The 27,944-nt window shown below is 56.5% G+C and overlaps 8 protein-coding genes across 8 annotated transcripts; 4 read left to right on the top strand and 4 right to left on the bottom strand.

Moving 5' to 3' along the window:
• Positions 1–39: 39 nt before the first annotated feature.
• EX895_005918 (uncharacterized protein) lies at positions 40–3,468 on the top strand (the record flags this gene model as incomplete). The annotated part of the gene is made up of 1 exon (XM_029886510.1): positions 40–3,468. The coding sequence occupies one exon, from the start codon at positions 40–42 to the stop codon at positions 3,466–3,468; it is 3,429 nt and encodes a 1,142-aa protein (XP_029736823.1).
• Positions 3,469–4,363: 895 nt separating this feature from the next.
• Positions 4,364–5,705, bottom strand: EX895_005917 (uncharacterized protein; the record flags this gene model as incomplete). Its single annotated transcript, XM_029886509.1, has 2 exons — positions 4,364–5,179; positions 5,430–5,705. The coding sequence occupies 2 exons, from the start codon at positions 5,703–5,705 to the stop codon at positions 4,364–4,366; spliced, it is 1,092 nt and encodes a 363-aa protein (XP_029736822.1).
• Positions 5,706–7,334: 1,629 nt separating this feature from the next.
• EX895_005916 (uncharacterized protein) lies at positions 7,335–10,172 on the top strand (the record flags this gene model as incomplete). Its single annotated transcript, XM_029886508.1, has 1 exon — positions 7,335–10,172. The coding sequence occupies one exon, from the start codon at positions 7,335–7,337 to the stop codon at positions 10,170–10,172; it is 2,838 nt and encodes a 945-aa protein (XP_029736821.1).
• A 445-nt stretch (positions 10,173–10,617) lies between these two features.
• EX895_005915 (uncharacterized protein) lies at positions 10,618–12,228 on the bottom strand (the record flags this gene model as incomplete). Its single annotated transcript, XM_029886507.1, has 2 exons — positions 10,618–11,276; positions 11,376–12,228. The coding sequence occupies 2 exons, from the start codon at positions 12,226–12,228 to the stop codon at positions 10,618–10,620; spliced, it is 1,512 nt and encodes a 503-aa protein (XP_029736820.1).
• A 1,230-nt stretch (positions 12,229–13,458) lies between these two features.
• On the top strand, positions 13,459–14,724 carry EX895_005914 (uncharacterized protein; the record flags this gene model as incomplete). The annotated part of the gene is made up of 1 exon (XM_029886506.1): positions 13,459–14,724. One exon carries the CDS (start codon positions 13,459–13,461, stop codon positions 14,722–14,724), a length of 1,266 nt encoding a protein of 421 aa, XP_029736819.1.
• Positions 14,725–14,916: 192 nt separating this feature from the next.
• On the bottom strand, positions 14,917–15,702 carry EX895_005913 (uncharacterized protein; the record flags this gene model as incomplete). The annotated part of the gene is made up of 2 exons (XM_029886505.1): positions 14,917–15,582; positions 15,682–15,702. 2 exons carry the CDS (start codon positions 15,700–15,702, stop codon positions 14,917–14,919), a joined length of 687 nt encoding a protein of 228 aa, XP_029736818.1.
• A 1,076-nt stretch (positions 15,703–16,778) lies between these two features.
• Positions 16,779–17,981, bottom strand: EX895_005912 (uncharacterized protein; the record flags this gene model as incomplete). The annotated part of the gene is made up of 1 exon (XM_029886504.1): positions 16,779–17,981. One exon carries the CDS (start codon positions 17,979–17,981, stop codon positions 16,779–16,781), a length of 1,203 nt encoding a protein of 400 aa, XP_029736817.1.
• A 1,908-nt stretch (positions 17,982–19,889) lies between these two features.
• Positions 19,890–26,234, top strand: EX895_005911 (uncharacterized protein; the record flags this gene model as incomplete). Its single annotated transcript, XM_029886503.1, has 2 exons — positions 19,890–21,080; positions 21,762–26,234. 2 exons carry the CDS (start codon positions 19,890–19,892, stop codon positions 26,232–26,234), a joined length of 5,664 nt encoding a protein of 1,887 aa, XP_029736816.1.
• Positions 26,235–27,944: the final 1,710 nt, after the last annotated feature.

Raw genomic sequence — 27,944 nt, 5'->3', positions numbered from 1 at the left:
TCCTCGCCAATTCATTCTCGCCCCGTCGCAAACCGCAGCATGGTGGCTACTTCATCACCAGTCGGCGGCCTTCCCGGCTCGTCTCGCCAGCTCGCCACTCCTGCTTCAGCAGCCCTGACTCTCGGCACCGGGCCCTTCGAAGGCCTTCCCACCGGCTTCGAGATTCGCGACACCCTTGGCGGCTCCAAAGCTGCCGCTCCGTATGCCGTCTTCACCAAGGACCTCGAGATCTCTGCTCAGGACGACATGCGCTACCGCCTCGTCCGTCTCGCCAACGGCCTCGAGGCGCTTGTCATTCACGATCCCAAGACCGACAAGTCGAGCGCCGCCATGGACATCCGCGTCGGCCACCTCAGCGACCCCGAAGAGCTCCAAGGTCTCGCTCACTTCTGCGAGCATCTTCTCTTCATGGGCACCAAAAAGTACCCTCACGAGAACGAGTATTCGGAATACCTCTCCAACCACTCCGGAGGCTCCAACGCCTATACCGGAATGGACAACACCAACTACTTTTTCGACGTCTCTCCGGACCACTTTGAAGGAGCTTTGGACCGCTTCGCCCAATTCTTCCTCGAGCCTCTCTTCGATCCTTCTTGTTCCGAGCGAGAGATTAAGGCCGTCGACAGCGAGCACAAGAAGAACCTCCAGAGCGACATGTGGCGTGGTTTCCAGCTCGACAAGACCCTCTCAGACCCTTCGCATCCTTACTCGCACTTTGGCACCGGCAACTACCAGACGCTGTGGGAACACCCCAAGAGCAAGGGAATGGACGTTCGTGACGAGCTGCTCAAGTTCCACGACCGATACTACTCGGCCAACGTCATGAAGCTCGTTCTCCTCGGCAGGGAGGACCTTGATCAGCTCACCAGCTGGGTTGTGGACAAATTCTCGGGTGTCCGCAACACCGGCCGCGAGCCTCCCCTCTTTGACCGCAGCCCACTCACCCAGCAGCAGCTCCAGAAGCAGATCTTTGCCAAGTCTGTCCGCGACGTTCGCAAGCTCAAGATCGCCTTCCCCATCCCGGACCAGGGCCCTCACTTCCGTTCCAAGCCCGGCCACTTTTTGTCTCACTTTATTGGCCACGAGGGCGAGGGCTCCATCCTCTCGCACCTCAAGAAGAAGGGTTGGTGCGACCGCCTCTCGGCCGGTGCCACCGGCGATGCCAATGGATTCGAGTTCTTCCAGATCTCCATCGACCTCACCCAAGAAGGCCTGCAGAACCACGAAAAGGTCGTCGAGTCCATCTTCAAGTACATCCACCTCCTCCGTACCAGCAACTTGGAGCAGTGGACGCACGACGAGGTCGCGCAGCTCAGCGAGCTCATGTTCCGCTTCAAGGAAAAGATTGACCCGGCCGATTACGCCTCGAGCACCGCAACACAGATGCAGATGACCTACCCTCGCGAGTGGATTCTCTCTGGTGCCTGGCTCACGCGCGATTTTGACCGCGACCTCATCAAGCAGACGCTCGACCACCTCACTCCGCAGAACTGCCGCGTCGTCCTCATGGCCAAGACGCTCCCCGACGGCAGCACGACATGGGAGAGCAAGGAAAAGTGGTACGGCACCGAATACTCGATCAAGCCACTACCCTCGCAGCTCTTGACGCAGACCCCGACCGAATTTGAAGATCTGCACCTGCCTCGACCCAACTCGTTCATCCCGGCCAACTTTGAATTCAAGGGTCCGCTTGCTGAGGCACAAGGCAAGAAACCTACTCCACGGCCCCAGCTCGTGCTCAACAACGAAAGCATGCGCGTGTGGCACAAGCTCGACGACCGTTTCGGACTGCCCAAGGCCAATGTTTTCTTCGTGCTGCGCAACCCGCTCATCAACGCTACGCCCTCCACCTCGATCAAGACTCGCATGCTGATTGAGCTCATCTCGGACTCGCTCGTCGAGTACTCGTACGACGCCACGTTGGCGGGGCTCAGCTACATGCTCGACTCGCAGGATCAGTCACTCGCTCTCTCCTTGAGCGGCTACAACGACAAGATCCCCGTTCTGGCACGCAGCATCCTCGAGAAGCTTGCCAACTTCCAGGTCGACCCTCGCCGCTTTGAGCTGGTCAAGGACCGCGTCAAGCGATCCTACCAGAACTTTGCCATCGAGGAGCCTTTCCGACATGCAACCTACTACACCACCTACTTGTTGCAGGAAAGGATGTGGACTCCACAGGAAAAGCTGCGCGAGCTCGAGCAGCTCGACGTTGCCGAGGTGCAGCAGTTCTTGCCTGATCTGCTCCAGCGCATGCATCTTGAGGTTTTGGCGCACGGCAACGTGGCCAAGGACGAGGCCATCGAGTTGTCGAATCTGGCCTGGAACACGCTCAAGTCGCGCCCTGTCAACAAGACCGAGCTGCTCTCCAGTCGATCAATGCTCCTTCCCGAGAAGTGCAACAAGATTTGGAAGCTGCCCGTCACCAACGCCGCCAACGTCAACAGCGCCATCGAATATTACGTGCAGGTGGGTGACCCTACCGACCTTTCGCTGCGCGCGCCTCTGTCACTCTTCTCGCAGATTGCCAACGAGCCCGTCTTCGACCAATTGCGTACCAAGGAGCAGCTCGGCTATCTGGTTTTCAGCGGCATCCGACGCGGTGTCGGCAGCCTCGGCTGGCGTGTCATCGTACAGAGTGAGCGCGATGCACCTTATCTGGAAGGTCGTGTCGATGCCTTCCTCGACCAGTTCAAGGCGACGCTGGAAAAGATGACCGAGCAGGAGTTCGAAGGCCACAAGCGCAGCATCATCCACAAGAAGCTCGAGAACGTCAAGAACCTTGTGGAAGAGTCGCAGCGATTCTGGTCGCCCGTCTTTGGCGGCACCTACGACTTCCTTGCCAGATACGACGATGTTGAAGCGATCGCCAAGACAACCAAGGAGCAAGTGATGGACTTGTTCCTGAAGTACATTCACCCGAGCAGCACAACGAGGAGTAAATTGTCGGTGCACCTCAACTCGACCGCCTCGCCTTCCCTTCGCTTCTCGACCAAGGCCGTTGATGCGCTCGAGCAAGCCGTCAGCGCACAAGGACTTGCAGTGCCCAAGGAGGTCTTCGACACGCTGCGCACCCAGCAGCCGGCGATCGAGGCGGTCAAGGACATGGCCTCGCAAGCCATGGCGCAGAACCCAGTGCCTCTCCCAGCCGACGCTGTCAAGCAGATGTTGCAGCTGGTCGACGGTCTCGCTGTGCAGTTCCCCTTCACCGACGACGCTGCCGCTGCGCCTGCTGCCGACGCAGCAGCCGTCAAGGTCGAGAGCGCCATCCAGCCGCAAGACGTCACAGACGCGACAGCATTCAAGGCGCAGCTCAACCCGTCCAAGGCAGCTGTGCCGGCCAGGTCGTTCGAGGAGCTTGCTCAAGACCCAAGCGAGGAAGGAAACGAGCTGGCAAAGATCGCCGAGGCGGTGCTGGGGAAGACGGGTGCCGTCGCCATCGACGACAATGAACCCAAGGCGAATCTCTGAGGCCGAGAAGAACGTGATGGCGGTGTACAGAATAGACGACTTGTAGAAATGACGATAGTTACCCCCTCTATTGCCTTGAACATTGCGTTGAAGGCTGGTGGTGGTGCGATCTTGAGATGGAAGCGATGGGGCGAACAGGGCCAAACGGTGACGAGGCGGATCGGGCGGACGAAGGGGAGAATTGGATTTGGGTCCAACGGTGCAGAAGAAGCACACTCGGAATCTCACCGGGAACCAGCACGATGGCTTGTCACTCCCTACACTGTGTGCAAAACACGAAGCGCCTGGTTTTTGCCTACCATCCTATCTCTACCTCGTTTCCCTGTGTCTACGCTGCTTCATCTACATTCACGCTCATTGCAAGCCTTGGACCTGCTGCCGTACCAGGTCTTGCTCCAACAAGTTGGGCTTTGGCTTCTGCAAGTACGCTGTGGGAAGAGCCTGCACTGTCGCGACAGCGGAGCAGTGCAGAGCAAAGACAGTGCGTGTGCCTGCTGCCGGAGTCCTGCCGGAGTCCGATCCCGGAGTGTGTTGGCTGTTGTCATCGTTCGACATTGCACGTGGTTTCTCTCCATCATCCGGAAAACCTTAAAGATCTGGAAAACCTTAAAAATCTAGAAAATCTTAAAAACCTCCAAACCGTCCAAATTCTCGAAAAAGTATCTAATTGTCGGTCGTCTGCGATCGCCTCGACTTTTTCGAGGTCTGTGCTATCGACCCCGCGAAACGGCTGCAAGGCATTCTCATTTCCCACATCGTATGGACTGGAACGAGGATGAGATTGAACTTGGAGGGATACGATACACATGAGCTGCTCAAAGAGACAGCGAGACGCGAAGAGAGGGGAGACGAGCGGCGTCCCGCTTTGCAGCAGGATGAACAAGGCGACCGACCACTAGGCAGACCGTTTGCTCGGATTCTGCCTTGCTTGCGCGTCTGCGGCGCGTTTCTTCGCGTTGTGAGCGACACCTTTTTGCGCAGCAATCTGGTCGAGCGTCTGCCCTTCGGTTGGCGAAGCTCGCGAAGGAACTGCCACAGTGCCAGCCGCACCTGCACGGGGGGGAGCAGATGGGCCTGCCAAGGGACCCACTACAGGGCGCGTCGAAGAAGGGCGAGACTCGGCAGCGGCAGGCTGGGCAGCGTTGCTGGCGCCGTCCTGCGTCGGCACCGCCACCTGGCCGGTGAGTGCTTGATCCTGCAGACGAAAGTGAATACGGTTGGAGACGAGCTCCTCGTAGCGTTCAACGAGCTGCCTGCTGGTGTCTGAAGGCGTCGGCACCGGTGGTAGGCCCGGGTGGCGAGCACGCATTGCTTCGCACATGTACTTGAGAAGTTGGCATATAATGGCGATCTGGGCTACGAGCACCGACAGTGTGAGCATCTGCAGACGAGCCGCACTACCATAGACGCCAGCAGGGTTGACCATCTCGCCTCGGTCCAAAGGCGCGTCGAGGATCGACTGTGGCGATACAGCCAGACCCGATGTCTGAGGCCTCGTCAGTCGAAGAGCACTTGGGCCTTGCAGAGCCCGGACCCGGGAGAACAAGACGTTCAGCTCGACATTGTGCTCTGCCAGGGCCTTGCTTGCTGCCCACGCCCACGGGGTCCTGCGATGCGTTTCGATGTGGCCGATCCAGGAGTGTTTGCGCTCGTAGGTCTTTGGACAGACCGGGCAAGGCATGCGGCCGTTGACAAACTTGAGCGAAAGGAACTGTCGAAGAAGCTGGAGGAAAGGTCATGTGCGTTGTGAGCTTGGCTCGTCGTGTCTCTCGGTACCTTGCAAAAAAGGAGGGGGCGGGGGGGGGGGGGGGGGGGGGAGGTACTGGATGTTGAACAAAGCGCAGAAGCTCCGTGTCTTCTTTGTCAACTTGAACTCCAGCTCGAAGAGAGCTCGTTTTGGATGGCGGAGTGCGCGGTTGTGTGCCTACTGGTCGGCTAGGGGAGGCAATGCTACTGTCAACTGCCACGACCTCTTCGTCATCGTCGTCCTCATCCTCGTTCGCTCCGCCCGCGTTGGATCCGCCCTCGTTGTCGGAGTCGGTCGTCTCCACGACTTGTGCTGGTGCATCCGAAACGTCTCCGGTGCTAACATCCGATTCGTCCTTCTGCATATCCTGCTGGCGGCCGCCGCTAACGCTGCTGCTGCTGCTACTATCGTCGATGACCTCAATATCCATGGTCTGCAGACGTTGCTGAGCCCGACCTTTGGCTTGGCGTGAAGGCGTCGGCCTGGGCATCCTTTTGGCGAGCACGAGGAGGGAGACGGGAATCGGAAAAGAGAAAGAAGGAACGAAGAGCAACAAGGCGAAATGACAAGAACGGCGCGGTCTGCTCCGTACCTGCCAATGTGAGACCGTTTATATCGACGCCAGAGCCGGCTGAGCTCTTCGGAGCCCTAGGCGATATTGCAAAACCCCTCCTGCGACAAGGGAGCCGTCTGTGAACCAGCTCAGCCAATTCGAGACCAACGCAGAGCCAGATGACCACCCGTTGGCTTACTCGCCCCACACAGACGGCAAATCACTGGGCAGCAGGAAAGGCTGTTCTGTCCTTGCTCGTGTGATTCCCAAGGCTATGCATTGCGTTGAATCATCCGAAAGGCTGCGAACACCGTCAACATCCGACAGCGTGGACAAGCCGGTAGATGAGCCGAGTTTTGGCCAGAGAGAGTGAGCCAAAGTGGCAGCGCCGAAGACACCAAAACAAAAACCAAAAAAAGAAAGAGAACCCCCCAAAACCCGAGGGAATCTGAGGGAAGGCGCCACGACAAAGCAAGCTGACTGTGAGAGAGTGCGTGCGTGTTTGCGTGGAGTAGATCGACGTGATTCATCGTCCATATCGCAGCACGCCCCCCCCCCCCCCCCCCCAACCCGTCCAGGTGGAAGCATTCAGACCGGGACCGGTTCACAAAACAAACCCTCGGACCGGGGATGTACTGTATGGTTTTGGAGTGAAGGGGTGAGTGAGCGGGTGAGTCAGCCAGGTTGGGCGGAGCCACGCGTCGCACCCCACGCACGGTGGCCAGGGCGACGTCTCTCACCAGCGTCTGGATGAGCTCACTGCCGTAGTGTCTTGCACGATATGGGACGCTGCAACTCGAGCAGGCGCTCTTCTTTGTGTCTCTCGCGGTCTCTCGTTCACTTTGGCTCTCTCGCAACCATGCGTCGAACGACTCGAATTCCGCTGGCTGTGACAGCAACGTATGGGTGTGGCGTGCGGCGAAATGTACTGATCTAGGCTGCCTCGCCAGCGTGGTTCTGGTCCTTATCCGGAAAGTGAAGCCTATTGACTGGCTCAGTCGAGGATCCCAAGCCGACCATACTAGAGTGCGGCCGTTTGGCTGGCAGCGGCTCGGCTGGCTAGCCAGCCTTATCCATTCACCTACCGTCACACTGGTTTCCGCTTTTCCGATGGTCGTGGACGTTTACCAACGTCATCACTGTTGTGTCCTTTCTGTTCTTTCTTGCCGTTATGCAATGCCCTGGGGCTGTGGTCTGCGGCCCTCCAGCACCTGCAGACTGTGCGTGCCCAGATGATGCAACTCAGTCGGTTCGTCACCAACGAAAACGAGAAATAAGACAAGTCGAGACACTTTGTTTAGATGTTGGCTCGGCGTTTCAGCGCTTAGGCCTCTTTATCGGCGTCGGAGCAGACGAAAAGAAAGGGCTGACCTTGCAACCGCCAGGAAAATCCGTACACGAAGCAGAAAAGCAGCAGCACGGCAGATGAGCACAGGCGACGAGCACAGAGCGACAGGCACGGGCAACAATCGCGGGAAATAGGCGATGCGGGAGGCACGTAGGGACAAGGACTTTGACGGCCAGCAACAATGTCCGAAAGGGAAGAGGCCGTCTTGCTTGCTCACAATGGACCACCACCACCATCCCACCTTGCCGCCAGCGTCACCGTTGTGGATCTTTTCGTCTCCAATCCAACCCGCTCTTGTCACGGATCTGTGGTTCCTGCTCCAGATGCCGCGCAAATCAGAGATCGCCCGAACCGGGCCGACGCGTATGAGCAAGGTGATCGAGACCTCAGGCGGCGATCTGGATCGCATGGCAAGCCACTTGCGCTCTGTCCAGGTCCTAGACGAGCAGTTTGAAGACTGGACCGATGCGGCTCCCCACGTGTACCGTGCAATGACGACGTTGTGGGACAACTTTAGTCAATACTACGAGCAGGTCTATTGCGTTGCCTATCCTGCCGCGCCAACCTCCAGCAATCCGCTCTCCGGCGTCACATTCGACGTTTCAGGCGTAGACCAGCTGTTCAAACGCATCACGCACTTCCTCACATGGTGCCTCGAGAACACGCCCGGCAAGTTCGGCGAACAGTATGTCAACGTGTTGACGTTTCGAGCATGGGTATCGAACATGGTCAGCCTCGTCATCTCAGAGCTCCGCCAACTTGACCGTAGCCTCGGTGTGCTCATCTCGGGCTGGACGCAGAGAGGGCAGGATGGACTTTACACTCGGCTCTATTCTTGGGCGAGATCCACCGCAGACTCGTTGCAGTTACGTCGTAAGCCCAAAAGGCGACCCTCCTACGGCAAGTTCGAGGCCAGTCTCTTGATCACCCATATCCTGGAAAATGCGGACTCGGCGCATCGTTGGGAGTCGACGCTGCAAAAGGTCACGCTGGTCCAGTTCATGCTGAACACTGGCCTGCGGCCTGGCGAGTTCTGCAAGCCGGATCGTTATCCAGACTTTTTGCGTCTCTGCGATATCGAAGTTCGAAGGGACATCACGTCCGACGCTCGCTACGAGTGGCATATCGTCCTTCATGTCGAGAATTGGAAAGGGGGACGAGATCCGCTCGACCTCCGAGACGTTCAGAACATCACCTTGCATCCCTCAAAGCATACGCAAAATCTACAGTTCGAGCTGGCCACTACGCTCATTCCGGTCCTGATTCATCGGGGCGCCTTGGAAGAGCAGGATGCGCATGGCAATAGCACAATGATCGAAAGCCTGGAGCAATTCCTGCGTTCGAAGAGCATGATCTTCCGTGGCGTCGGTACCAGGCCTCTGTTCTGCAAGACAAAGAACAACAGCTTCCAGCAAGAACAGCCATTAGAAGTTGCGTTGCTTCTTGGTCAGCTTGGCGACCTTTATACCAAGGTTGGATTGGGGGGAGGGGGCTCCTATCATTTTCGCTATCATAAGGGCGACAAGATACGGATCTTGTATGGGGCCGCCGCGCAATCCGAGGTGCTGCATCACAAAACGTATGGAACCCACGCGGACGTCGGCTATGTTCATTATTCTGCTGGCATGGATGTACATCCGGTCAACTGTGTCTTGCTGGATGAGAGTCTGACCCCGGACGAGGAGGCCAAGCTGCAGAGGGCTGGATTTTACTTCAGACAGCAGATGTCGGATGCGATGGTTGCTGTAGTCCGCAAGTTTGCAGCACAGGAAGCCGACGTGGAAGATGTCGCAAAGTTGGCCTCGGAAAGCAAGCTCTCGATTGCGGGTCACGAAGAAGTGGCAAGACGTGTTCAAGCCGATCCTACCTATCTCGAACTCGAGGCCGAAAGTGCTCGTCTTACAGAGAGGCGGAGGATGGCTCTTAACGCCTTGAGCCGAGACAAGGACAACGCTGCCCTTCAGGGCGAGCTCAACGCCATCCAGCAGGACCTGTCGGCGACCAAATGTAAACGCACAAAGCAGAAGGGCAACCTCGCCAGGCTCGTTCGGAAGGAGACGCAAGTCAAGTATCGCAACAGCCTTCGCAAGATGGGTGTAGGCGGCACCAGAGATGAATTTGCTCAAGCTCACCAGCAACTGCTTGGAATCGACGCAATGGATCATCTGGCGACGGCAGCTGAGAAGCTGGCAAAGTTACAGTGCGAGAAGTACACTGGTCTCCCTTATCGCAGGGTGAGGACCTTCTTTGACCAGAACACGGCAGGTGAGAAAGGCAAGGGAAAGGAGGCCAGAAGCTCAGAAGGAGAAGAAACCTCGGTCGAAGGCGGCATGCCTGCTAGCGACGATCGGGCGGAAAACGGGGCAAGACAGGAAGAGGATGAGGATGTGGACGAAGATGAGGATGGGGACGAGGACGAGTTCGGAGACGAGGACGCTGACATTGGCGATGAAGATGAGGAGGAGAAGGAGGGGGAGGAGGCTGCGGGTGGTATCGATGCAGAGGATGAAGTGACTGACCCCAACGTTGAGCTCGCTGGTCTCAGTGGCGATATTGAAGTCAGTCGCATTGCGGTCATGCGCTTGTACTATGGACGCCTCAAAGCATCGGATCGCTTCAACAGACTTGTGGAGCTGCACAAGGAGTCCGGATACTGCGGCTTTTGCCCTCTCCACCAGGCCGGTCTCAAGCTAGACAGTGCACAGTGCAAGCTCACCCTCGGCGGGCCCATATTGGACAAGAAGGACAACACTCGCTTCGACATAAGTCGGGAGCCAGCACAAAGCAAAAAGTACAAGAAGAAGGTGATGCGGCACTTAAGGCAGTCGCATCCCCTCCAGTTTGCAGCCATCGTGGCAGGCGGGCCGATCCCCCCCTTCGAGTTCGAGTTTGCCAGCCGAGAGGATGATTGTGAGATGGCCGATCTCGTCTCTGGGATCCTCGTGGAGGAGAGCAAGGCACCGAGCATCGAAATCGATCTCAACCACGATGCAGCGGCCTTTGGTGCGCTGCTTCAAGAGGCCTTCACTCCCCGCTCGTATCACGAATGTATTTGAATCCCACGCTGCTAGTACCGTTCGAAGCGCCTCTTGCAATCGACATCTTCATTGTCGATCTGGATGACAAGCGAGACAATGGAGGTTTTCGAGATATTTTAGAGGTTTCCCAAACTTTTAAGGTTTCCCATATTTTTAAGGTGATTGCGCCGTTGCGAGTGTCATGGGCGCCGTGCCTGAAGAGATCCCCTTCATATGTGACGGTGCCTGATGTGAGCGTACCTGGGAAACGCCGTCACGTATGGTGTGTCCGACGACGACGCCATTGGTTCACGAAATAAAGAAAAAGGAACGGGAAAATGGGCAGGAAGCAGGACAAAAAGGGGAACGGAGAAACACAAAATAAATCAATAAACAAATTCCAATGAACAGAGGGCGACAAAAAGGGAACAGACTACCATCACGCGCTGAAAAGGTGAAAGGCGGTATCATGCACCATTTGATATCAAAGTGAATTGTCTGCGCAAGTGAAGGGAGCTTTGACGCTGCCGGTGTGGTAGTTCTCGATGATGGACTTCACGGAGGCTGCAAGACCGGGACCCAAGATAAATAGCCCGGCAACGATTAAAACGTATTGGAAGGCGGTTTCGAGCTTCCTGGTCCAGGGCTGTCCGACCCAGAGTTGACCTTTGTATAGCTCGAAGAAGGCAAAGGCCCAGAAGATGTAGCCAAAGTAGCAATCGAACAGCGCACTCATGAGACTGAGGAGCGATCCGAAGAAGGGAATAGCTTCGCCAATCGCCCAGCCAGCCACCCAGGTGATGGTTACGCAGCCGATCCATCCAACCCATCCGATGACGGTGTGGTTGTTGTAGTGTCGCGTGTTCATAAAGATGCGTCCAAAGAGGTACTTAGCCACCACCGAGGCGTACAGAACGCCAATGATGATCGTGGTCGGAAGCACAAAGGCAAAGGCGATCTTCTTGTAAACCGGTCGCAGAGTTCCCACGGCGGGAGCAGTAGTGTACTGTCCAGTGTAGCGGTACACGACGATGCCCGTCACGCTGAACAGGATGAATTCGGCGATGGTGACAGCGTACAGCGCCTTGGGGAACTCGCGTGGGTCCTTCATCTCGGCAATGAAGGTGGGGTACATGATGTGGCCTGTCAGAACAAGTATGAGTAAGCAATAAGATGTTGTCAGTTCCTCTGTTTCGGGCTACGATAGGGCGAGGGCAAGGAAGCGGCAAGGTGAATACATACCGATCCAGGTGAACACGATGTTCAGGAAAGCTGAGAAACCGTTGACGAAGCCAGTTCCCGCGGGTGCAAAGGCCGAGATGCGAACGGGCTCGTTAAAGTCTTTGACGTCGGGGTTGGGACCTTGGATGCCGGTGAAAATCATTACGAGCATGATCGAGATGAACATGGAAACGGCCGAGATGATACCGAGGCTGGTGAGCTGCTCGAGCTTTCGCGGCAAGGTGAGGATAATGGAAAGAATCATGATGACCAATGAAAACACAAGCGTGCAGGTACCGTGCTCAGAGAGCGTGTTGAGGATTTCGGATCCAGTGAGCGTGTGCAGACCCATAATGAAAACGTTGTTGAGGACTAGCGCGATGGCAGTAAGCTCGTAGGCGATCTTGCTCTTGCCAAAGATCTGGTATCCGATGTCGCAAATGTTGAGGAGTTGGGGGTGGCGCAAGCAGTATCTCCACAAGATCAGAGACGTGTAGAGCGCACCGAGGCCAACTCCGAAGGTGGCTAGCAGACCTCCAGCCATACCGAGATAGCTGAAAGCCCACGGGAACGACAGGATGGCAAGACAGACGTATTCTGTGAACAGAAGGATAGCCGCCTTTTGCCACGAGAGCGTTCGGTACTTGATCGTGCCGCCCTCTTGAGCCTCCTTGGCACGGGCAGCAGCCAGGGCCTCCTCCGAGTCGGCCTCGCTGCTCACCTCGACAATACCGTCGGTGGCGCCTCCATTCTTGGCCTTGTCTGCCTTGGAGGCCCTTTCGAGGTCGTCGGACGAGTCATCGTTGGAATCAGAGTGAGGAGGCAGTCGTGCCTCCTGCTTCTCGTTGAATTGTTGTTGTTCAACGACCGACATCTTGAGTGAGATCGCTATGTGGTCGGGAAGGTAGAAGGAAGCAAAAGCGATAAGAGTTATTCAAGTACAGGTTCGCCCACGTTTTTTTTTTCTCTGGCGGTCAGGAACGACGCTTGTGCTACGATAGTGTGAGCCATATGTCCACAGAACCGGCTGGATAGGAGTGTGTAAGACAACGATTCCGAGCCACTGATTCTCGCCCAAGTTAAGCGAGGACCGACATCAGGGGATAGCGGATTCAAACGGGAAGTTAGTTGGCTTTGGCGAGGGTGGATACCAGAGTCGACAAGTGCCTGATCGTGATTCAAGGCTCAGAAACCAGTGGTGCAACGGAGGTGAAATTTTCATTGCTCGCTAACGTCGACCCACATGAGTCCGTTCCGGGTAAAGCTGAACAATAAAGAGCGGCGGATGACCAGAAGGGTCTGTTCTGGTTGCTTGGCACTGTCGGTGGGTTGAGCGTGCAGCGGTTTCCGGTGACTTTGAGCTAGGCATGCCAAGACAGTGGGCCACAAGCACGCCCGCACGTCACGAAGGCAGACGATGATGAGCTGCATGCATCTGGAACGACAACCGACGCGGCGGAAAGGGATCGTTCCAGCAAAATGCTGTGCTCGCGGCGGCGGTTCGCTGGGAGAAAGAGGCAAATGCGGCGAAGGCGGTATTTGAAATGCGGGAAAAGAACCAAAGGCGCCTAAGGCTCACGTCGCAACGTGGAACACAGCCCAGTCGCCGCGCTGACAATCTCCGCTCCAGCGCGCAGATTCGAAAATTTCATTTCCCCACTCTGTTCAAGTTCAAAGCTCGTCATCACGTCAAACTGTACGTCGATGCACGTAGCACGACATTGCGACCCTCCTCTACGCCGTGTTTTCTGTTCACGCGCGGTCTTTCAATCACGGGACAATTAGCTGCTACTCACTATACAACGCCTCGCCAGTTTTTCCGATGGAAAGGACTAGGTCACACGACACCTAATCGAGAGACGTTTTCTAAGACCATTCACTTTTTCATCCTGTTGTGTGAGGACGGTGGGAGACGATGCTTCACAGGTGGCGCTGAGAAGGTGAGAGAAATATCTCTAAGTGTTAGTGCGGAGTTTCTAACACAATTGAATGCTAACGAACCCTCCACCTCGGATCTCGGATTTGCTACTTTCTTTGGAAGCTTTGCACTTTTGCTTTAAACATGCGGGCATGCTTCTTCTCGACATGGACCCGCATATCAGCCATGGTCAACTCAAGAGCAATCGCAGTTCAGCATCGCAGCATCTCAACTGCTTTGGCGGGGCACAAGCTTGGGACGCGACATATCTCCAGCTTTCCTAGCTTGTCAACAGCATCCAGCTCCACGCTGTCCCCGTCCAAGGACTCTTCCACATCCACACGTGCGGAAGCTGCAACAAAGACAGCTCCACGACCACGTGTCATCTTCTCAGGAATCCAGCCCACCGGTATACCACATCTAGGTAACTACCTCGGTGCACTGCGCAATTGGGTTGACCTTCAAAATGCATCCTTCTCCACCTCGGACGAGCTCTACTTTAGCATTGTCGGCTACCATGCCATCACTATGCCGCAGCAGCCCGCTCGCTTGCGATCCGAGCGATCAGAGATGATGGCCACCCTACTTGCCATCGGACTCGATCCACAGAGATGCACCATCTTCCACCAGGACCAGGTGGCAGAGCATACCGAGCTTGCCTGGATCCTCAACTGCATTACCGCGTTTGGCAAGCTCAACCGCATGACGACCTGGAAGTCTAAGCTTGCTACCGCCAAAAACGTTGCCGAGGGGACAGAGGTGGATGAAAAGGATCTCAGCTTGGGGCTCTTTGCGTATCCCGTGCTGCAGGCGGCTGACATCTTGCTGTACAAAGCGACGCACGTTCCGGTGGGAGAAGATCAGATCCAGCATCTGGAGCTGAGCAGAGATTTGGCGGATGTATACAATCGCAGGTTCAGCAAACGTTTCTTCCCGCTCCCACAGCACATTATCACGCCGACCAAACGGGTGCTTTCCCTGCGCGATCCAGCGAGCAAGATGTCCAAGAGCGCTCCCGACGTCAATTCTAGGATTTTGATCACGGATACACCCACACAGGTCGCAAGCAAGATCAAAAAGGCGGTCACGGACGCAGAAAGGACACTTGCTTATGATACTGCAGCAAGACCTGGCGTGAGCAACTTGCTGTCGATCCTCGCAGCGCTCAAGCCACCATCAAGTTCAGACGGCGATGTGCAAAACACTCCGCAGGAGTGGGCAGAACAACTCAACACCGAGATCGCAGCAACGGGCGCTTCGTCAGGTCAACATCTTAAAGCTTCACTTACCGAAGCGATCGTAGAGACGCTGAGGCCGATCCAGTCGGAACTGGAGAAGCTTCGACAGGATCCGGAATACCTACAGCAAATGGAACAGCTAGGCAAAGATAAGGCTCAGTCCGTGGCGAGAAGGACCATGTCTCAAGTGCGCAAGAGCGTTGGCTTGAATTAAAATGGCAAATTGAAATGGCAAAGGGACACTCAAGCATCCATATAGAGCGTCACTCGAAGGAGTCTGACGGAGCCTGTGATGGACTGTAGAGCGATGAATTCGAATGTGTGTGTGAGAGAGTACAAATACAAGGGGGTATGCGTGTGCGCGGATTGCGCGTTCAGAACAGCTGCGAGCATCGTCATTCTCTCCTCAAAAGCTCTCGAACTTGGCCTGCACCGCTTGAGCAGCGGCCAACAGGTCCTTGAGCTGCTTCTCGGCCTGTTCCAACTTGACCTTCTTGTCCTTGTTCTGCTTGACCACCTGCGTCTTATCCTGCTGCAACGTCTGTTTCTCCGATTCGAGCCTCTTTCGCTCCTTCAACTCGAACCGCAATCTGGCCAGCATGAGTTTATGATCGTCATCCAGATCTCCGTCCTCTTCTGCCTCGGCGGGCCCTTCCGAGACCCAACCCGAGTCCTCCTTCTTTTCCTTTGCCTCTGCGGTGGTAGCGGTGGATCGAAGTCGATGAAACTCTTGCAGGTCGTGCAGCTCGATGTCTTGGAAGATGGACTGGAACTCTTGGCACACCTTGACTTCAAGCTCGAGCATGCTCTCTTCGTACTTTAGGTTCTGCAGCGCCAAACGAGCTGTGTCGACCTTAGCGCGTTCTTCGGCTACATTTGTCTTTTGTGCTTGCAAGTCGGTATGGATGCAACGATTCAGACGTTTCAGCGTGGAAAAGAGTGGTGTAGATGCGGTCAGGAGTCGTATCGCTGCCTCTCTTGCTTCTTGAGCTGCAATGTCGTCAGCCTCGTCTTCGATGGCGGTCTTGAGGTCGGAGAGCTCTGATAATGATGCTAGCGCCTGTTTGAGTTCCTATGTGGAAAAGGAAGGCGAACAGAGACGGGATAATGAAGAGTCAGCGTTCAATGTCGAAAGCTCGATGTTCGCTCTCCCAGTGTTGTAGCAGCTTACCTCTTCTGTCGTTGACGACATAGTGTCGAAATCAGCCAATTGTCTTTGCTCGCTGGTTCGAATGGTGTGAATGGGTCACGAGGAGAAATGGTGTCGGAAGCGCTTGCTTCTCGCCTCAACCTTTTCCGAAAGCCGGGGAAAGAAAAAGGGTGCAAAGTGTGTCTTAACTCCGATGCAACATATTCGGAAAATGATCGACTTTCTTGTCCTCAAGCTGCATCCCTACCCACGACTGTCTACATTCATTGCAACATCGACTTGGCATACCTTTGCATGGTGCGCTGCCTCAATCCGTGGTGAAGCCGCGGTTCTGGGGACATGTCAAGACGATGACCATGCCGTCACAACCTTCGGAGAGATTTACAGGTTCGCAACTGCCTTCCTCCTTCAGCTGGTACTGGGACAATGCAGAGCGCCAGTCCTTCCTTGTTGCCGACAAAGGTGGTTCTGAAGCCGACTTTCCGTCAGACGGATACACACATACGCTGCTTTTCGCCTTACATTCAGTCGGCAGTCGCACTCAGCTTCTCCTCGGCTTGAAATTACGAGGTTTTGGGGCTGGCACATGTAATGGAGTCGGTGGAAAGCTCCTCCCTAACGAAACAGCACTTGAATCGATCATCCGAGAAACGCACGAAGAAATCCATGTTTGTCTGCCACCTCAGCAAACACACTTCGCCGGACGAGTTACCATCAGTGTTGACAGCGGAGAAAAGATCTGCATTGCACTATTCACAGCACACCTGAACGAAGAGCTATTGAAGCAGGTCAAGCCGTCCTCGGAGATCCAACCATACTGGGTCGACATGGGCGAATCAGAAGCACAGTGGAAGAACGTTCCCTCACAAACGATGCGCCCGGAACACAAGATCTACCTATCTTTGCTTATACATCTCGCAGAGAGGCGAGAACAAGGGCGCAAGGCGTTGGTTGATGTACACGTGGAATTCGATGCAGAACCGAGCAAAGATCAGCTGGCGCCCAGCGAGAGGCCGGAGAACCACCGAACTGTTCGACAGTGGTCGCTTGATCTCTTCAAACTAACGGCAGAGAACACATTGGTAAGATGAAGGATACACCTGCAGCGTGACGGGATACTAGGGTATCGACAGAATGGCACTCATCACCTCCTGCCACTCATTCTGCGCGTCAGCAACGTACTTTTCCAACGGGAGATCTTCCCTATCTAAGCCCATCGGCTGACCCAGCTTAGCCGCAAAGCTATCTACCCCGTACAACATGCTGGTTACCACCCCCACCACGAGCGCACACAACCACCAGCGCTCGCCTTTCAGCTTCTGCACCACCACGACGGGCAGCAAACACGAGTGGATCATCAACAGCCTCGAAAAGTGCGTCGATACGGAAAGTGGAATGGGGGTATCGCGGACACGCTCCAACTCGGTCATGTGCGTGGAAAGGCTATTGAGCAGGCCAATCGAGTGGGCATAGACGGGACTCGTGAGTTGCGACCTCGAGTGCAACGTGTCGAGCGACTGTTGTAGCAGCACGAGCGATATCAATGCCAAATTTGAGTTGGTGCTCGTGTGGGTGCTGTGTGTGGAATCCTTGATGACGTGGGGCGAGTTGAGGTTTTTCAGTTGTTTGCGTTTCTCCTGATTGCTCGCTGTATCACACCCGTTTGCTTGCGTCGGGTCCTCGCCATGGTGTCGCTTGGCGAGGGCGATGAGAGCAGGCGGAAGCATCTCGACCAAGTCGGTGCGCAAAAGACTCTGTTCTCTCCCTGGCGAGAGGTGCAATACTAGGCCGCGCATCTCGCACATCAGGCTGATGCTGAAAAATGGAATTGTAGCCAACGTTGCCTCCGCATTCCGCCTCTTCTCCTGCTTCTCAGCAAAGTCTCTCACGGAGGCCGCGTCTGGGACTGTTTCCGTCGTGCTATGCGGTAGCAGTGACGCACTCAGCAACCGCAAGAGCGATCTCGAAGTTGCTTGTACATCCGACCATTTCCGCCTTGCCGTGCTCCAACGCTCGATGGCACTGTTGGAACGGAAGGCGAGCAGCAGACCCGTGACGGGCGAGAGCGACGCAATAATGCGATACGACGCCCATTCGAGATGCATCCACAGCCTGTCCACGTTGTATCGTTCCTCTGTAGCTTCGCCGGTGAGGTAGGATGCGTCGAGCGAGGAGCGCGCGCGTGCTGGCCATGTTGGTATCTGGGCCATACAGACCTTCCTGAAGAGGATGAGAAGGGCGAGCCAGAGGAGTGCGAGGGCGGTCGGGTGGATTGCGTCGCGTGCGGTAGCGCGCAGATGCGTGAGGAGTGGTCGGGTCATGGCCGGCTGTCAATGCAGAGCGCCGTGTCGGATACCGTCGATCTCTTCTGTAAGGTAAAGGAGTTGTGACTGCGCGAAGTGGAAGAAGAGGGACCTGTCTCAAGTCAAATCTCGGTGTCCTCAGCAAAGCGCCTGTTGGACCCTGAAGATCGTGCAGGTTTTTCCCAACCTAAGATTTGTTAGACCAGCTAACCTCAGCTGCCTCGCTGCTTGGAAAACAAATTCGAGAATAACACTCCCACGCGCGAATGACGCAGGCTCGCATCTCGTGATGCATCGTAGCGCTGCCGCCGGGAAGAGCGAGTGATTGTAAATTCGCCTTGCATGCTCGCCGCATGTCTGTCGCCGTCATCAGATGTATATGCGTGGGCGTCAACTGTGTCACGCAGTACGGATGAGAAATTCGACAAGCTGAATAAGAAACAGAAAAACCGAGCAGCGGCCTCCCAGATTGCGAACAAGAGCTTGTTCGTTGGCACCCTTCGCAGTGAGCACCACCAATCCTCGGAAGAAAATGTTTTTGGCACATCGCTCGCTTGGCAATGCAAACACGGAAAGCACACAGTGGCGCACATCGTTCCGTGGCGCTTTCGAAGACGAAGGCCACGCTGATGTTTGTGGGTCCGCGATCCAATTCTGAACCGCGAGCCTTGCAAGTCAAAGCTGTGTTGCGGTAGTTGTTTACGCCGAGGGTTACAGGGTGGACAGCGGTTGGGGAGATGTCGATTGTCATCACATGGACTGCACGGTTTGACAAGTGACGGGTCAGCATGCAACGTGGGGGTGTTTTCGGCATCAGCAGGAAGCGAGACGCCTCCCTAAGAGCTCTACGTTGTTGCGTGGTCTTGACAAGCACCCGATTTCGCTGCAACGCGCTCGTGCCGACTTGACGGATAATTACTCGGATCGGTCCCGAACCAAGGCATGACATGCCAGTCAGCAATCACAGGAAGCAGCTGCTGAATTCAAGTCAACGTTCTCGATTGGACTGCATGATCGCGGTAATGCAGCCATGGGCTGCTGCCCTCTTTTCGTTGGCTCTGTACCCGACATAACAGGCCGCGTTACGGTCCCGTCCGAAACTGTACCTTCAAGCTACTTACTGTCATCAATGGAGCAATTTTTGGAAAGTCAAAAACCGCACATTCGATGCACTGCAATACTGCGTAGCCGAGAAAGAGGGTCGCAAGCTGCGCGTCACGACTCTGCTCTCCAGATTTGTCGAGATCGGTTCGCTGAAACGAGGCACTAAAATTAGGCGACGTCCTGACTGGCGATTGCCTCTTACAGAGATTAGGAATACTGCGTGTTACAAGCGATTGTGTTGTTCTGCAAGAGTAGGAAGCTTGGAGGCTAGAATTTTGCGTGAAAAGAGACTACGCTAGAATGCATGCTTCTCGCGTGACAAAGACGAGCGTGGCCTTTGTTCGTGTGCCGTTGTGTCACAGTCCTGCTCCGCTGCCAGCCTTGCTTGCCCCGGACTCTCTCTTCTGACTGCGCATCAAAAGTCGATCAGAGTATCATTCAGACGCTACTTCGTTTTCGCATTCGAGCCTCCAGAAAAGGGGTCCTGGCTCGCAACTTTGACCTCGTCGACACCTCGATCTGCGATTCTCGCTTTGCTCCCACCATCGGCCTTGTATGAGGCCTTCTTGAAGCCCATCCCGACACACAATAGAGTGGAAGATACCGCCGGCGTTCCCATTTGCATAGCATCACGGCGCATTGCATCGCATCAAAGAGCAGTAGTTTCAAGAAGCAACGTCTGGAGTGACGTATCAAACTACAGCAAACGCCCGCGACGCTTATAGCTACTGCCCCCAAGCCGGCACCATCACCACCTCGGCCAACTAGGAAGCGCAAACAGCACGGCAGCTACGGCTGAGCAAGTTTAGCATCGACCACGCCATGGCGTCATGCAAAGCCGAGTTCATGTCGGACGCCGAGGCATCTGCGGTTCCCGCAGTTCCTTCGTCCACTACTGCTAACGCTCCAGCTGCTGTCTCAGCATCAGGATTGTCTCCTGGCTCGATTTCTCCTGCAGCTGCTCAGACTCGCAAGTCGCCCCGCTCGAGGACCACTACGCTATTTAGCAGTACCCTGTTACGGCAAAGAGGAAAGTCGGTCTCCCGTCCTCGTGTTGACGACTGGGGCAGGCCGGTGGGAGGAAGCGAGGGGCTGGGGTGCATCTACAACTCTTCGATGGACTCTCGCGAGAGGAGCCAGGTGCTCCGCAGCGTCACACAGCTCTCCAAAGAAAGCACCAACGACCTTGTTGGAGCCGCCGCCGAGGCCTTCTCAAGCAATGCAACCGCCGGCCTCTCGCAGTCGACGCGCTTCTTTGCCAACTTGCGCAGAGGCAGCTCCAACAACGTCGCCAACGACGCCGAAGCACCGCCCAGCTACCAGCAGCACAGCCAGCTTGAGGGGCGGAGGCGCAGCGAAGGCAGCATCTTTTCTCAGATCAGCTCTCCCTGTCGAGAAATCGCTTCGCCGTCGTCGTCGGCGTCCAGCTCGAGGCCATCGTTGCAAATCAGTCGACCGTCCTTCTTCAGTTCGGGAGCCACCTCTTCCGCCTCTGCCTCTGCCTCGACCAGTACCATTTCTGTCTCTGGCAGTCCGTTGCCGCGCCAGTCCACCAGTCAGCAATCGCAGCAATCGGATGCACGGCCGAAATGGACTCAGCGGCGACGAAGCTCAAACCAATTCACCGCAACAGCACGCCAGGCGCTCCTGTCCTCACGTTCGTTCTTTGGTCGCTCCTACGGCGTCTCCGAAGACCAGCCAGAGGCAATTAGCACAGTCTCGACCGGCTTTTCCGATGGCGGGCTCAGTGTTCAGCAGATGCCGTTGGAATCTGTCGCGGACGTTCCTACAACGGACGAGCAGGCGTCCAGAACGACGGAGGCGACGGTGCTGGACGGTCCTAGCAACCTCGATAGCCGCCAATACCACAGCAAGCAAGCAAGCCGACCAGCTGACCCGCTTTTGCATTCCCGAAAAATCCACATTCCTGCTGGGCAAGGCGGCGGCGACACACGGACTTTGAAAGCCGATAGCTCTGCCGCTTCCGCTACCGCCAAAAAATCCACTGCCGAGGTAAGTCAGAGCCACCGTGTTTCGTATTTCGCGCATCAGCCCGTTTTCCAGCTTCCACCGGGAATTCATTAGGAAAACAAATCCCTAACACGGGAAAAGTGAGGGGAAAGTCACAGCCAAGGTGGAGATGGAAAGTGTCGTCCGATCAGCACAGCAAGGCCCCACGCAGGCCACTTCGGTCAGCATCGTCTGCCAAGCCGGACTCCCGCTTGGCCATGAATTCGTTGCGCCGGGCATATCTGCTGCATCGATGATGGGGAATTTTTGAACGAATTTCAAAAATAAAATAAAATAAAAAGGCACCACCAACATGCTAGCGGCACAACTCCCTGCTGCAGCAGCTGCAGCAGTGGTCTTGCCAGAGCCGGCATCTGCAGTGTCAGCGTCAGCGATGCCGGCGTCAGCAACCCGCACCAGCGCAAATTATCGCGACCCCTCTCCTCTTGTGCTGTGGTCGTGCAGCTTCCTGCTGCTGCTGCTGCAGCAAATGCATCGGCTGAGCCTGCCGCTCCTCTCCCCCGCTGACAGAAAGGAAGATCCTCCCATCGCGCCGCGGCCGTCTTTCTCCCCCTTGGCGCGCTTGACCACGCCGATGCTGTGCCAATTGAAACCCAGCTTGCAGAGCTAGTGTCTGACGATCGGCTGCTCTGCACCTTTTCTTCCTTATCCTCTCTGCCTCAGTCCAATTTCCGGTCTCAGTCACACGCTGAGTCCCCATCTCACGCTTCGCAACAGCCGAAAGCTTCGTCTTCGTTTTCGTCTTCACCTGTCTTGACGTCGTCGTTGTCGCTGCTGGATCCTTCCATTGCGGTCGTGACAGCGTTATCCACTGCGCCGTCGACTCCATTGAACTCCACCGATTCGCCTGCCGTGTTTGTCGTAGACGACGTTGTTGCTGCAGCTTCGTCTTCCTTCTCCCCAGTTTCCCCATTTGCAAGCTTGCCTCCTACAACCCCCTCTCGAACGGCTTCCTCCCGTTCCGAAGCTGGCGAAGCATTCAGTGTCGCTCCCACTCTTTCTACGGCATCGTCCACCTCCAACATCATCACCACTCAGACGTTGACGTCGACGCCCAACACCACTCAGGCTTCGACAGCAGCTACAACTCCCTCTCACAGCACCCCAGCGCTCGCATCGCCCGCACTGCCCAGCTCTCAGCATGCATCTTTACCCTTCGACGGGTCTCTGAATATCCAGATTCCAGCCACGCAAAGCGAATCTATCAAATCGTCTGCCGGCGCCGCTGAAGCTATCGACGTTACCCGTACACCTCCTCTTACTCCACCGAGCTCTTCGGGTGCGTGCACATCGCCGCGATCGTCCACCGGCGGCGCATTAGCCCACACTCACACATCGCAGCGGGCCAGAGTCAGCCCACCCTCTCCTCCGGCATCATCTGCGCACAGGAACAGCTCGGTGAGTAGCAGCCGTCGAGGTAGCAGCGACGAGCCTGCACCCTCGTCGATCAATCCACTTTCACCACGCTCCTCGGTCGCTGTCGACACTATTCGACCCGAGCCAACAAGCTCCAGTACAAGCTCCAGTCGAGTTTCTTTCGACCTTCGAAGGATTGCTCCATTTGGTGGCTTCTCCACGGCGAGCAAAATGTCGTCGTCCAAGGTAACGCGAGCATCCTTCTCCGGTATGGGCAACGGTCCGTCTCCGAACGCCGCCAACACAGACTCGATCCGCCATGCATCCTCTCCCAGCGGCGGAGTTTCGTCCAAATTCTTCTCGCGCATCAGCTTGCCGGGCGGCAGCCGTCGAGGCAGCACCAACGAGTCGCCCGCATCCTCGCCCGAAGCCAGATCTCGATCGCGATTCTCGAGCTTCGGTAAGATCGGCCGAGGCAGCGAACACCAGACCTCACCCAATGGCGGCCGCGACCTGCGCAAGTCAATGCAGCCTTGGGCATCCGCTTCTACCGACGTGCTCGGCACGGGACCCGCCCAGACGCATGGTCGCAACAGTCTGGCTTTAGCTCGCGAAGAAGCGATCCGTCCGCGCAAGAGCCTGCATCTGCCCCGTGCAAATCTCATCGACTTGGATGCGGAAGAAACCTCTGACACGGCGACTTCCACGAGTACTGCCGTACGTACCTCTGATACGATGGCACTGCCGCCAATACCCACAGCTTTCATCAAGGCGGACAAGTCGGTGTCTCCATCAGCGCAGTCTGCTCCCCGTACCAGCTTCAACTTCTTGCGACGTGCAAGTGCCACCAGCAACCACTCGGCTGCCGACAATGTCAACGGCGAGCGGAGGGGCTCGTTTGCGCGCACTTTCATGGGTAGGACATGGAGTCGCAACAGCAAGGGCGATGTACCACAAGACGCAGCAAATTCAGAGGCGACACCTCACGCCGAGGCTGAGCCACCGGCTTTCCGAAGCGGTGTCTTCGAGTCTCGTGCGCCAGTGGCCCCAGGGAGCGTGACCTATCCTGGCATGTCTTCGACTGTCGATTGGAACGCTCCAACGACGGCTCAAAACGCCACCCGCGATGAAATTGCACCCAACGATGTCGACCCCATCGGTTCAGGAACTCCTGCCTACCCTGATGCTGCTGTTGCCGTCAATGGCACCGCACCGCAGCCCAGGAGTGTGACCGATGTTGCTTCTGGCGTCCTTGCCGAGCGCCGCCCATCACAAGGCATCGACCAGGAGCAAGACGCCGTAGAGGCAACCGACTCAATCACAGACGCGCCCGCTCCGCGTGGTGCCACCTTGAGCACAACCGGCTCTGCTACAGCAAGCCCGAATTCGAACGTCGCACGTCAGAGAACGACACGCTCGAATCACGCACTGTCGCACCTGCCACGACTCGACTCGATGCGTGCCATTCCCAGTGCTTCTGGCAGTGGGCAGGAAGGCGCAGATGGGACCAGAACCTCTCGCACGGGCTCAGAGAGCACGCAGGACAGTACAATGACACGCGACACGAGCGACGAAGAGCAGGAGCTGAGCGAGGAGGAAGACGAAGGAGACCTAACCAGCCAGACATCCGATTACCATGACATTGACGACACCGAGACCGACGATGACACAGACTATGACGGCTCGCCTGTTGCCAGCCGTATGTCGGCCGCACCAATGGCTGCCACCGGAAGCTTTGGTGGAATCCACCGCAATCGTCCAACTGAGTCGCTCATCTTGCCACCGGCACCTACCTTCATCCCAAACACGAGAACTTCGCACGTTTCGCGGGGCTCTGAAACCGCAGCATCGACCACAAGTGAAGTGCAAGTCCAGAGCGATGGTTTTAGTCAGAATGTCGGTCGCGACTCGTGGACCAGCTTCAGTGCGAGTGGCTTTACTCCATTCGAGACACCGACGCCCAGGCTTGGAGGATTCAACTTTTCGGGACCAACGCCACGAGCTCGTCAGGAGGTGTCCGAATCGTCCTACTTTACCGCTCGTCCTGGCACCAGCAACAGCAACCGCGCCTCCACGGTGGGCAGCATGAGCGGCGACGCACCACCGCCTTCACCATCCATTATCAGCCGGTCTCGTGCTCCTTCATCCGCTAGCATGCGAACGATTCGGACACCCGGCGCGGGTGCCGTGGGGTCTGGCCCTGTTCCGAACCGATCCATGCCTGCACCTGTGGCTGCGTTGCCTCCGTTGACACTGCATCGACAACTGTCGAAGGTGGTCGTCGATAGGAGCAAGTCTCCAGCGCAAACGCCAGTCAGCAGTCGACCCAGCACTTCTGGTACGCTGACGCCACTGCAGGCTCCTGCTGGTGAGGTGGGAAGAAGCCGAGCACCTAGCATCGACAGACCAGCGTCCGAGAGGTTTGCTGCGCGCCCAGGCCAAGGAGAAGAGGTCAAGGTAACGCCGAGCCCCAAGCCAGTACTGAAACCCTTGGTTGGACTCGATGGCATCTCGACCTCCGCGGCTCGACCCAACTTCTACCAGCAAAAGTCAAAGTCGCTCGTGGACCTGCTTGGGCCTGCCTCAAGGCGGCTTGAGATTGCCCCATCCTCACCGATCCGTCCTGTAAATGAACCTGCGGGCATTGAAGCTCTGCGCACACCGACGACGCCTCGTCCGCCGTCCGAAGCGCCCACTTACAGCAAGAAGGACGGGCTGGCACCGATTGATACGAGCCTCTCTGCGGCGGCTTCGATCGCCTCGCCCGGCGCAGCTACACTGGGACGTCGTAGGTCAATGTTTGAGATGCGGGCCGAGCCTCCAGTATACTCAATCATCCACAACCGACCCGAAGGACGGCAAATTATCCTGCCGCGAGAGGAGGAAGGACGCGAGAAGCTGCCGGCGTACTGCTGTGGTGTGCACATCGAGGGCTACCTGCCGCGAAAGTTGGAGTTCTCCGCTCCGGGCGTGCAGGCCAAGGACAGAAGTTGGAAGAGGCAGTACTTTGTGCTGCACGGCACGAGTCTGCGTGTGTACAAGAACGATCTCAGTGTGGACCGACTTGCCGCCAACGGGTCGTGGGGCGAGATGAAAGGTGTTCACGTTCACTTGGAGCCGATGAACGAGGATGGTTCGAATGGTTCTGGTTCTGGAATCGGACTGGGTGCTGCTGCGCGCGAGGCCATCTCGCATACACCACTCGGCTTTCATCGTCACGATGCGTCGAAACACAAGGAAGCCTCGACGCAATTTGACAACAGGAACGGCCTCATACGCAATTACACGCTCCAAGGCGCCGAGAGCGGACTCGCAGCCGACTATCTCAAGCGCCGACACGTGGTGCGTGTACGCGCCGAGGGCGAGCAGTTCCTGCTGCAGACGCGAAGCGACCGACACGTAGTGGACTGGATCGAAGCGCTGCAAGCTGCGACGAATGTGTCGGTGGACCTGGAGAAGCGAGCGATGCCCAAGTTTATCACGCTTCCTCGCCGACGCCGTCGTCGTCGTCGCAATGCGGATGGCGCGACGGTGAACGCGGAAGAGCAGGAGGCACGCGATCTGGCCGAGGCACAACGAAGGTCGATGGCTGAAGCGGGTGGTCGAGCTGCCAACGGTACTCGAGGTGGTGGTAGCGTCAGTGAAGCGACTCCACGGGACAGCATCTCGCAACGGCCCAGCATGAGTCTGGAAAACGAGCTGAACCCAAGCGCGGCGTTTGAACGCATGCTACGAGAGGACCAGGAAGAAGGCGGACGTCAGTCTGCGGCTGTCATTTGAGCGCGGATGGGGCCCATGTGGCAGATGTCGATGTGTCACGATCAGCACCACTTCAGGTTGTAACCATAGATACAGTTCAGCGCACATCAAGCAACGGAAATGAATGAAGTGCACGAACTACACTCCCGAGAGCAGTGATACAGCGACAATGGCGAGTGAGATTGCAGCCGTGTTGAGCAATGAGCAGGGCCCATATGGCAGGCAAAGGCTGTTCGGACCTTTTCGGTGCTAGACGGCAAGGAGCTTGTAACAAGAAGGCTTTTTCTGCTAAGCGGCACGACGGCAGCTCCGTGGGAAAAGCAGACGCCACTACATCTCGAATACGAACAACCATGCGGCCCGCCGCGCTAACGTTTTCCGCTGACGTGGGAAGCCATCCCTTGAAAGCTACTTACGGTCTGTCCCGCATGGTCTGTCCCGCATGCCTTTCTGCTTTTCATGTTCTGGTCTTGTACCTGCCCTCAAGATCAAAAACGGGATTGTGCAAAAGGCAAGGAGTAGCCGGGCCTACTCGAGACAATCTGGATTGCCGTGATTTTAGGACACATGCGCTTCCCGGCAAGCCCAACTCTCGCGCTGAAACCCGTGTCGGCACGAAGGAGAGGAACAGGAGATGCGCAAATCGCAGCCCACGAAGGAGGCGTCAGCAGAAGAAAAGAATTTCCCTGCCGAAGCCATGAAAATAATGTCCCGGCCAACAGCTCTTGTTGCTCTGCCTCGCCTCTCCTCTCGCTCCTCTGGCTGGTTCGGGACGGAGCCGATTCGGTTGCACTCGCACGCCTGTTTTGTCACTGCTCAAGAGTGAAAATGAACAGATTCGAGCTTGAGCTCGAAGGCAACCCGACCATGTCATTGCGCCCGGGACACCCACTGAGAGAGAGAGAGGCACGGCGAAACAGCGCGCGGGCGGCCACGGCCTCCTCATTCCGCCCTGTATGCAAGTTGACTGCAGCCAGGCTCCACATCATTTAATTCGCGGCTTACTCTGCTTACCTCTCAAGGCTGAACGAAACAGGCAGCAGCGGTGCAGTCACGTCACGCTTTTCTGTTGACTCGCATGTTCTGTCTCTCTCTCTCTTGTTCGCTAAGTTAAAATCCGAGATCTACCACATCCGCACCCACCGAATTGGCACAGCGCCACGCACTCCCCTCTCTGTTCACACCGCATCGCAATTCCAACGCACAGCTGCAGTGTCCACGGAAAAGGAATAGGTTAAAGCGTCGGACCTCTGTTTTTCTCATTAGCATTGCATGGTCGTGCAGGTTGGCTACGCATGCTCCACCGCAATCCGAGCAGCTTCGTCATTCTCACATTCTGAACTCGACTTATCGCCGTGCTCATTCCGATCATGGCTTCTTGCTGGTCGCCATCCTCATCCTCATCATCCTCGTTCCCGCTATTGAGGCGTCGTTGGCGACTGGGCTGAACGATATATCCCGCATCGACGCACGACCTGAACACGCGACCCGCTTGCTACCGCTCCTCACTTCAACCACACGGGTTCCAGGTACAGCTTCGGCCATTGCAGCTCTACCGTGTCACCTCCTCGCAGCCGCCATTTCTCGTCAACATTCGTCTCCCTCTAGATCAAACAACGACTAAACAGCCAAGTCGTCGTCGGGCAAAGACGTTGCTGGTCGTCACCCACCAAGCACGGAGCCTGCTACTAGATCGATTGCCCTTAAAAAGCCCAGCTCCGCCGATATGGC

Source organism: Sporisorium graminicola, chromosome SGRAM_8 (assembly GCF_005498985.1).
Source record: "Sporisorium graminicola strain CBS 10092 chromosome SGRAM_8, whole genome shotgun sequence".
NCBI lineage: Eukaryota > Fungi > Basidiomycota > Ustilaginomycetes > Ustilaginales > Ustilaginaceae > Sporisorium > Sporisorium graminicola.
Note: the sequence above shows the minus strand (reverse complement) of the source record. Positions and strands in the feature narration are given on the sequence as shown.